At 37.3% G+C, this 10,964-nt stretch overlaps 1 protein-coding gene across 1 annotated transcript; it reads left to right on the top strand.

Annotated features, from left to right (window-relative positions):
* The first annotated feature begins 9,331 nt into the window (after positions 1-9,331).
* LOC101985577 (olfactory receptor 7G2-like) lies at positions 9,332-10,548 on the top strand. The gene is made up of 2 exons (XM_013346132.1): positions 9,332-9,339; positions 9,597-10,548. The coding sequence occupies exons 1-2, from the start codon at positions 9,332-9,334 to the stop codon at positions 10,546-10,548; spliced, it is 960 nt and encodes a 319-aa protein (XP_013201586.1).
* The last annotated feature ends 416 nt before the right edge of the window (positions 10,549-10,964 follow it).

The raw sequence follows: 10,964 nt of genomic DNA on the forward strand, positions 1-10,964 counted from the left end.
AACACGAAATGTCATTTGACGACAAGAAGTGACAAGTTGGTACTCTGCCTTCCCCATTTTGGGCAATTTCATTTAAATCACCTATGTATATGTATATATTTTAGGAAACTCCTGCTGTATGAGGCTTTTATACTACACATCAAATAACCAATAATTTTGGCTGTCTCTCCCCATCTTCATCCTCTTCATTCCCACTCACCATTGGATCCTTTCATCTTACCCTCCTACAACGATGTATTCTGTCTCTTTCCTACTTAGATTTGTCTGTCTCCTTTAGTCTCTTGTTCTATACCCAACCTCTATGGTTTTACCAGTCATAACTTGTTTATCATTGACTTTACAGCTAATATCTATAATAAACAAATACAGGACATATTTCTCTTTCAGGGTCTGGCATACCTTACTCAGTATGATTCTTTTTTCTAACTCCATCCATTTACTTATGGATTTCATGATATCATTTTTAAGAGCTGAATAATACTCCAACCCACAGATGTACCTCTTCTTCAAATATTCTTATGTTTAGGGACATCTAAGTTGTTTTAAATACCTAACTATTATGATTAGAACAGCAGTGAACATGGTTGAACAAATGTCTCGGTGATATGAAGCGTCCTTTGGGTATATGTCCAACTGCATCTTGGGTTGGATCCTGAGAAATTGTCACACTGATTTCTGAAGTAGATGTAAAAGTTTGAACTTTCATTAGCAATGGAGGAGTGAACCACTTGCTCTATATTTTTGATAGCGTTAGCTGACAGTTGTGTTACTGCTCTTAGCCATTCTGACTGGTATAAGATGGAATCTCACAGTAGTTTTGATTTACAAATCCTCAATGACTAAAGATGTTTAACATCTCTTGTATTCTATTAGTAAGGGTTACCTTTGAGACTTGTGTTAGAGTTTCTAAAGTTTTTTTGTTTCCAATTTTTCTCAGTTTTGGGTTTGTTCAGTAATTTTTTTCACTTTTAGGTTTGAACTCTTTTCTTCATTTCCTTCTACTGTTTGTGTTTTCATAGATATATAAAATAAATAAGGGAATTATTCATTTCATCTTATGACCCCTTTCATACTCATAAATATTATCTTAAGCCCCTTTTCTTGTTCTTCATCTATGCTGTAACACCCAAGACTCTATCTGTAGTGGGGTTGCTAGCCTCTGGTGAAGACTTCTTTTCCTGACTCTTATTGATAGTGTTTTTACCCTGGTGTCTAGACATAATGGTTTGGGAAAACTGTAATACTATTTTATATGATGATATTTCTTCTTGTCTTTCTTCTTGTCTTTGTTGGGTATGTATCTTGTTTATTTGTTTCTATTGTCCTCTCTGGTTCTTAGAAGTGTGGGACAGCTATATATTTTCTGGTAGGAAATTATTCTGGGATCCTGTTACTTATGGCCACTGAGAATTACAGGTAACATTTGTTTCTAAGCATAAACATTAGTTTCTAAAAGATAACACTTACGGATGTGTATAGACTAGGAAGGAGGTGCCTGAGGGGATCCCCAAGAGGGAGGAAAGCAGGATGTTCACAAGGGTCTATGTAGTACACTGGGAATGTGGATGGAGCAGGAGATGCCTGAGGAGGTGGTCTGCTACAGAGGTGGAAATGAGACTGGAGATACAGTCTTGAAGAAATGGATGGAATGGTGAATTTCTACAGTCAGCCTACCGTTTCCCTGGCTGGAGTGGCCTGTGGGTTTCCAGGGAATTCCTGCTTAAGTTGTGGGCTTGAAAAAACTCTGTGAGGAGAGGGAAGGTGGGATAGGAAGATCAGTATGATTCACTGAAAGTGTGATTAGGGATGGATAGTGACATCAGCAGGTGTCTATTGAAGAGATAGTGATGAGACTGTAGGATTAGATTATTAGGAGAGCTGGGCGGTGGTGGCGCATGCCTTTAATCACAGCACTTGGGAGGCAGAGGCAGGCGGATCTCTGTGAGTTCGAGACCAGCCTGGTCTAGAGAGCTAGTTCCAGGACAGGCTCCAAAACCACAGAGAAACCCTGTCTCGAAAAACCAAAAATAGATAGATAGATAGATAGATAGATAGATAGATAGATAGATAGATAGATAGATAGATAGATAGATAGATATTAGGAGAGGAGGAGAAATTATCTTACCTGTTGACCTGGTTATAGAAGGCTACTGATTTCCAGACAGTGCCTTCTGAGTTTGAGGGCTGGAATGAATCAATGAATGGGGTGAGAGAAGTTTGGAAGGAAAGACCTGTGTATTTTATTGGAGATGAGGGCAGAGAATAAAGGAAGACTGTAGCAGGTAGTCTCCTATGGACCTAGGAATGAAACTGGAGGATTGAATTTTGAGGAGCAAAAGGAGAGTGAAGATCTGCTGTTAGTCTACCTACTTCTTAGTGAAAAAAAATTCCATTAAAAATAAACCAGGAGCACTGGGCACAAAGAAAGAACTATAAAAACATATTGACAAGTGTGGACATTAATTTGCTTCACAAAGCTTCCCTACCATGAAAAATACATTAGAAAACTCTGAAACTTGCTAAGAAGTTTTTATTGTACAAACGTTTGAAAATGTTTTATTTTTAGTGAAAAATAAAATTCCATACACATTTTTAAAATATTTAAAATATTTTTTAAAAGAATTTTAGTTCTATTTTTTAAAAGAGAAAGAGAGAAATAAAGAAACAAACAGTAGTCCTCATTGTCCGCTATGTTCAGCAAGTCCGGTTTTATCCTATGCTTTTTCAGACCCAGGCCAGCTGGCCTTGGTGAGTTCCCAATGGAACATCCCCATTGTCTCAATGTGTGGGTGCACCCCTCGTGGTCCTGAGTTCCTTGCTCGTGCTCTCTCTCCTTCTGCTCCTGATTTGGACCTTGAGATTTCTGTCCAGTGCTCCAATGTGGGTCTCTGTCTCTGTCTCCTTTCATCGCCTGATGAAGGTTAATATTCAGGAGGATGCCTATATGGGTTTCTTTGGGTTCTCCTTATTTAGTTTCTCTAGGATCACTAATTATAGGCTCAATGTACTTTGTTTGAATGAGTACATCCCATGTTCCTCTTTCTGGGTCTGGCTTACCTCACGCAGGATAGTGTTTTCTATTTCCATCCATTTGCATGCAAAATTCAAGAAGCCCTTGTTTTTTACTGCTGAGTAGTACTCTAATATGTATATATTCCATACTTTATTCATCCATTCTTCCATTGAAGGGCATCTAGGTTGTTTCCAGGTTCTGGAATTACAGACAATGCTGCTATGAACATCGTAGAGCATATACTTTTGTATGATAAGGCCTCTCTTGGGTATATTCCCAAGAGTGGTATTGCTGGGTCCAGGAGTAAGTTGATCCCGAATTTCCTGAGAAACTGCCACACTGCTTTCCAAAGTGGTTGCACAAGTTGCATTCCCACCAGCAATGGATGAGTGTACCCCTTTCTCCACAACCTCTCCAGCAAAGGCTATCATTGATGTTTTTTTTTTTATTTTAACCATTCTGACAGGTGTAAGATGATATCTCAAAGTTGTTTTGATTTGCATTTCCCTGATTGCTAAGGAAGTTGAGCATGACCTTAAGTGTCTTTTGGCCATTTGAACTTCTGTTGAGAATTCTCTGTTCAGATCAGTGCCCCATTTTATAATTGGTTTGATTAGCCTTTTACGGTCTAGTTTCTTGAGATCTTTATATATTTTGGAGATCAGACCTTTGTCAGTTGCGGGGTTGGTGAAGATCTTCTCCCAGTCGGTTGGTTGCCTTTGTGTCTTAGCGACAGTGTCCTTTGCTTTACAGAAGCTTCTCAGTCTCAGGAGGTCCCATTTATTCAATGAGGTCCTTAATGTCTGTGCTGCTGGGGTTATACATAGGAAGAGGTCTCCTGTGCCCATGTGTTGTAGAGTACTTCCCACTTTCTCTTCTATCAGGTTCAGTGTGTTCAGACTGATACTGAGGTCTTTAATCCATTTGGACTTGAGTTTTGTGCATGGTGATAGATATGGATCTATTTTCATTCTTCCACAGTTTTGCCAGCACAATTTGTTGAAGATGCTCTCTTTTTTCCATTGTATACAAACTCATACAGATCATGAGGCCTCAATTTGCAGATGAAAGTCTATTATGTTAACCATCACAACAATATACAGGACCTAGATATTGAAAATTCTTCTTTAACCTGTTGAAACTATCTATAGTGTTTGTTTTGTTATCTGCAGTAAAAGCACAGAAACTAATGCCAATAATCCCTTAGTAGTTAGCTAGCCTCTATGGGAAAAATTTAATGTTTGCCTACAAAATCTTTTGTATAATGTCACTTTCTTCCTTTGTATTGTCTCTTGATTTAGCATGAGTATGCCTTAATGGGTATATTTTAATGTCTTGCTGTAAAACTGACGTGAAACTTAGGTTAAACAAATACTAACACATCCAACAACCTCCTGACTTGATCATCAGCAGGGCCAGGGTGTACATGAAACATGGCATTCTGCAGATTGGTATCTCCAGATAATGATAAAGCTTTAGCAATTTAAGATTTTCAGAATTGATATGCAATATCAAATTAAATGGAGAAAAAAATCAAAGCAATTCCACTAAAATCAGGACCAAGACAAGGATGTCCACTTTCTCCATATTTCTTCAACACAGTGTTTGAAGTTCTAGCAATTGCAATAAGACATGGGATCAGGTGATTCAAATTGGAAAGAAAGAAGTTAAACTTTCATTATTTATAGATGATATAATAGTGTACATAAGTGACTAGAAGAAAATTCTAACAGAGAACTCCTACAGCTGATAAATACCTTCAGTGATGGGGCAGGATATAAGAGCAGCTCAAAAAACTCAGTAGTCCTCCAGTACACAAAGGATAAAGAAGCTGAGAAGGAAATCAGAGAAACATCACCTTTCACAAGAGCCAGAAATAGCATAAAGTATACTGGGGTAACACTAACTAAGGAAGTAAAAGACCTATTTAATAAGAATTTTAAACCTTTGAAGAAAGAAATTGGAGAAAATACCAGAAAATGGAAGAATCTCCCATTCTCTTGGATTGGTAGGATCAACATAGTAAAAATGGCAATTCTACCAAAAGCAATCTATAGATTCAATGCAATTCCCATCAAAATTCCAACACAATTATTAACAGACCTTGAGAGAACAATAATCAACTTTATATGAAAAAACAAAAAACCCAGGATAGCCAAAACAATCCTATACAATAAAGAAACTTCCAGAGGTATTACCATCCCTGACATCAAGCTCTATTATAGAGCAACAGTAATGAAAACAGCTTGGTATTGGCATAAAAACAGAGATATTAACCAATGGAATCAAATTGATATTAATTCACATACCTATGAATACCTGATTTTTGACAAAGAAGCTAAAATTATACAATGGATAAAAAAAGCATCTTTTTTCTTGGTGCTGGAATAACTGTATGTCAACCTATAGAAGAATGAAAATAGATCCATATCTATCATCATGCACAAAACTCAAGTTGAAATGGATTAAATAGATTATAAATCTGACCACAGTGAACTTGATAGAGGAGAAAGTGGGAAGTAACATTCAATGCATGGGCAGAGAAGACCTCTTCCTAAGCATAACTCCAGTAGCACAGATAATAAGAGCAACAATGAATAAATGGGACCTCCTGAAACTGAGGAGCTTCTGTAAAACAAAGGACATAATCAATAAGACAAAAAGGCAACCTACTGAATGGGAGAAGATCTTCACCAACCTCACATCAGACAAAGGACTGATCTCCAAAATTTATAAATAACTCAAAAAATTAGACATTAAAATTCTAAATAACCCAATTAAAAAATGGGTTACTGAACTAAACAGAGAATTCTCAGTGATATGGTCAAAAGATAATTAAGGACATATTCAACTTCCTTAGATATCAGGGAAATGCAAATTAAAACAACTTTGAGATACCATCTTACACCTGTCAGAATGGTTAAAATCAAAAACACTAATGATAGCATACACTGGAGAGGATGTGGAGTAAGGGGAGCACTCATACGTTGCTGGTGAGCATACAAACTTGTGCAACCACTTTGGAAATCAGTGAGGTGGTTTCTCAGAAAATTGTGAGTCAATGCACCTTGGGATCCATCAATATTACTCTTGTGAATATACCCAAAAGATGCTCAGTCATACTAAAAAAGCATTCATTCAACTATGTTCATAGTACCATTATTTGTAATATCCAGAACCAAGAAAAAACCTAGATGCCCTTCAATGAAAGAATGGATAAAGAAAGTGTAGCAATCTACATATTACAGTACTACTCAGAGGTTAAAAAAAAGAAAAAATTGAAAACTTGTATTTTGCATGCAAATGGATGGAATTAGAAAACACTGTCATGAGTGAGGTAACCCAGACCCCAAAATATGAGTATGGTATGTTATCATTCATTAGTGGATACTATCCATAAACAAATAACATTGAGCATATTATTCAAGATACTACAGAAGCCAAGTAATTGGGTGAACTCAAAGAAAAACATATAAAGGCCCACCTGGAAACTGGAAGAAGACAAGATTGCCTGACAAATTTGGGAGCATGGGGGCAGTTGTTGAAGGAAGGGGGGAGGAGAAGACCAGGGGAGAAGAGGAGGATTGGGTAGAGCTTGAGGGAAAGGGATATTTGAGATGGAGGAAGGACAGATATGAGAACAAAGAAAGAGATATCTTGATGAGAGAGCCATTTTGGGATTAGCAAGAAATCTGGCTCTAGAAAAATTTCCAGAAATCCAAAAGAATGAACCCAGCTAAGACACTAAGCAATAGAGAAGGGGGTGCCTGAACTAGCCTTGACCTGTAGTCAGACTGATGATTATCTTAAATATCACCTTACAACCTTCATCGAACAACAGATGGAAACAGAGGCAGAGACCCACATGGAAGCACTGGACTGAGCTCCCAAGGTCCAGTTGAAGAGTTGAAGGAGGGAGAGTATGGGCAAGGAAGTCAAGACCATGAAGGGTTCACCCACTGAGACAATGTGCCTGAGCTAATGGAAGCTCACCAACTCCAACTGGACTGGGAATGAACAAGCATGGGATCAAACTAAGCCCTCTGAATGTGGTTGACAGTTGGGGCAGACTGAGGGGCCAATGATAATGTCACTGGGATTTGTCTCTACTGCATGTACTGGCATTTTGGGATCATATTCTCTTTGGATGTGTACCTTGTTCAATCTGTATGTAGTGGGGAGGGCCTTGGACTTTCCACAGGGCAGGGTGCCTTGTCCTCTCTTAAGATTGGAGGGGAAGAGGGGAGGGTGTTTGGAGGGAGTAGGAGGGGAGTGGGAGGAGGGAAGGAAGTTGGAATTTGGATTGGTATATTTTTAAGTATTAAAATAAAATAATAATGAAAAAAGCAGACATAAGCAATACACTAAAATATATATTCAAGTATGAAATTCAAATAGATCTCCTAACTAAATATATTGATATAGTTAAAATAAAATAGGGTATTTGAATTTACAAAAATTCTAGCTTGCTCTGTTTGCCAGGTGTATGAAATGGTGGTGATCAGAAAATATAATGAAAGGTAAATAAGGCAAATATGGCCTCATGGGTCAGGATACCAGGCACTCAGAATTTCTCCTATCTACAAAGCTGGTCTTTAAGGACCTACACTCTTGGGATCTTACGGAAATTATTATTTACTGTCTAATAAGAAGCTTTGGCTATTAAACTGTCAGGGATCTTGAGACTATAGGTGTCAGCCACTGAAATCTCCAGTTAAAAATTCTGGAAGTTAAAAGTTATGTCAGAAAAGAATTGTCTCACCTTGCTCTATGGATTGTCTTTCTTCCAGGAGCCCCTGATTCTGCCCTGTGTGAGCAAGGGCTGTGCGCTGTTTTCTTTCCTATTGTGTGGAATGCTGAAGATCATTCTTCATGAAGCCATCCAAGTAATGCAGAGTGCTGTATTTAATGATTTTACATGGGAGCAGGCCTTTTATACCAAATCTATCTAAGGGAGTCAGATAGGGAACTGTATGCGAAAGGCTTTGAGAGGCAGGTCTACTGTGAGACCTGTGTGACAATTTTGTTTAATCATTGTCATTTTTTACTGTGACAAATATTCAGCTATCTCTCATTCTACTAGATATATATTACCTGACTTCAGAGGATCCAGACCATGTTCTTCCAAAAGAGAAATATGTTACTTCTCAAATATGATAGCTGCCTTAAATAATTTTTATTATTACTATCTTTGATGATGAAAGCAAAAGTTTGGGCTACTTAGTATGCTAGCTTTCAAAAACGTCTATAGTAAAGTATCACATATTGGGTAAATTTTCATAATCTTTTTCCCACATTTCTGAAATTTTGACTATGATTAGCAACAGGATCCGCCAAATCTATTCCAGAATACTTTATCATTTGCATATAGATGGGAATGTTCTTTGAGTATATACATGTGGTCTTTCCTATTTCTGTCACTGTGGCAATTATCTATCCTTGTAAGATCATATTTTATGTTGTATTGGAACATGAACTCTTGGCCAGATTTTTCATAATTGGCTTTACCCTTGTGTGATCATAGTCTAAAGGACTGAGGATAAAACATGTACCAAGTAAAATATGGGGTAAACATGACTCTTTCCCAAATAATTAAAATCATCTTACACTGTGTTGCCATGTACTTGTGAGGAACCTGGGAAGAAAATGGAAAACGTAGAAAGACTTGATTGTCATTTTTACAGTGCCAATTTTGACTCTAGCTGTGAAAAATATTTTAAACAAGAATCACAGAGAGGTCCTATGCATGGAACATGGTCAAAAGCATTTAGAACATAGGTGGGATAATAGCAAAACCAGTATAAAAGCTGGAAAAGGAAGTGCAAGCATGTATAATCCTAGTATAGAAAATAGGAGACAGGAAAAAGATGCATGAAATGCTCCGATAAAGTCCTGGTCCAGATAGCCTGTGGTGCTGTATCATAAAAACAGAAGAGAATTTATCTCAAGCAATTAGAAGCAAAATCCTACACCTGAGACTTTCCTCTGATTTGAAAAAAAATGCATGATTTTAATACCATGCATGTGAAATTCCTCCCATATGCTCAGAAGTTTTAATACTTGCTTTCCTGCTGCTGGATTGTTTAGGAAAAGTGTGAAACTTTTAGGTGGTGAATGGAGTTGGTCTGTATGGTGGACATTAAAATTTTATAGCCAAGAGCCAATTTCATCTGTAGCCCAACTAGTAAATTGACTGGGCTTACAAACCATGGATGCACAGCCCTGGTTAAACTGAGTCATCAAACAAAAACAAGACATGAACAAGGAACAAGAGCAGAATGGAAAGAGGGTGAGTGGGTGACAGGGTAGAAGGGAGGTATGGTGAGGTAAGAGTAACCAGAACACATTATATAGATGAATAAAATTGTCAAAGATCAAATTTAATCAATAAGATAAGAAATATAAAAATATTATTAAGAAATCTGTTAAAATATTAACTATTCATTTTCATCAACAACTGACATTCAGTAAGAGAATAGTTATTGACACAATTTTAATTTTTATTCAGGTGCACTGTGACACTGCTTTTCTTCATTAATAATAAATTAATTGAATTTCAATTTTGCCCAATTTCTCCTCAAAGATTGGCAAGCAACACGGAGTCCAAAAACCTAACATTTGTGTTACAATTCCTTCTTCTGGGATTTACAGATGACCCAGAACTCCAGTCGCTCATCTTCAGTCTCTTCTTGTTCATATACTTGGTCACCATCCTGGGAAACCTGCTCATAATCCTAGTTATAAGCTTTGAGTCCCCCCTCCATACGCCCATGTACTTCTTCCTCTCTCACTTGTCCTTTAATGACATCTGTTGCAGCACAGTCACAGTCATCAAGATGCTGGTGAACATCCAAGCAAATGATCAGAGCATCACCTACACAGCCTGCCTCACACAGCTCTTCTTTGCACTTGTTTTTGCATACTTTGAAAATTTTCTCCTTGCGGTGATGGCCTATGACCGCTATGTAGCTATTTGTTACCCCTTGATGTATAATATTATTATGAAACCTAACCTATGTGTTCTGCTCTCACTGTTCTCTGTGTTCATTAGTGTTATTGGTGCCTTGATGCACACTTTGATGGTGCAGCGGCTGTCCTTCTGCACAAATCTGGAAATCCCCCACTTCTTCTGTGAACTTGTTCAGGTCATCAAGCTGTCCTGTTCTGACACCCTCATTGACCACATCATGCTCTTTGTTGCAACTTGTGTACTTGGTGGTGTTCCTCTTTGTGGAATCATTTATTCTTATTATCACATTGTGTCTACAGTCTTAAGAATAGCATCACTGGAGGGAAAGTGCAAAGCCTTTTCTACCTGTGGGACTCACTTGACAGTGGTTTCCTTATTTTATGGGGCTGGTTCTATTTTATCTATCAGCTCTGCACTGAGTGCCTTACCAAGAAAATCTGCAGTGGCTTCAGTGATGTATTCTGTGTTTCCTCAAATGATAAACCCCTTTATCTACAGTTTAAGGAACAAAGACATGAAAATCGCCATAAGAAATCTTTTAAGTTCAATTATGTCACTTGAATAACATATCCTTTGTTTAGGGTTTGTGTGTATAGAATTAGTAGAAATGACTAGATTTCTGATAAAGTACATATCTAAGACTGCTGTTACTATACTTTACTGAAATAATACTTCGACAAATTGATCATATGTTTTAGTATAAATCTGGATTTCCTTTGTGTCAACATTTGTAAAATTTAGTACAAGGTATTGCCTCTTTAACAATATTTTCATTCTTCAGATTTTTTGAGCATAATGCAAAAGAAAAAAATCCCAAAGTAGGCACATTTATTCTTGTGTAATCTCAGAAAATGTAAAAATTTAAAAATATTAATGTAGAAATTGTTTTCAAAACAGTTTCCTACCATATATAAAATGGTATCTGGACCAGTAACTCATTCAGTATGCAAACCCACTTTCCTCCAAGTCTAGAACCTCATT

Source organism: Microtus ochrogaster, chromosome 5 (genome assembly GCF_000317375.1).
Source record: "Microtus ochrogaster isolate Prairie Vole_2 chromosome 5, MicOch1.0, whole genome shotgun sequence".
NCBI classification, from domain to species: domain Eukaryota; kingdom Metazoa; phylum Chordata; class Mammalia; order Rodentia; family Cricetidae; genus Microtus; species Microtus ochrogaster.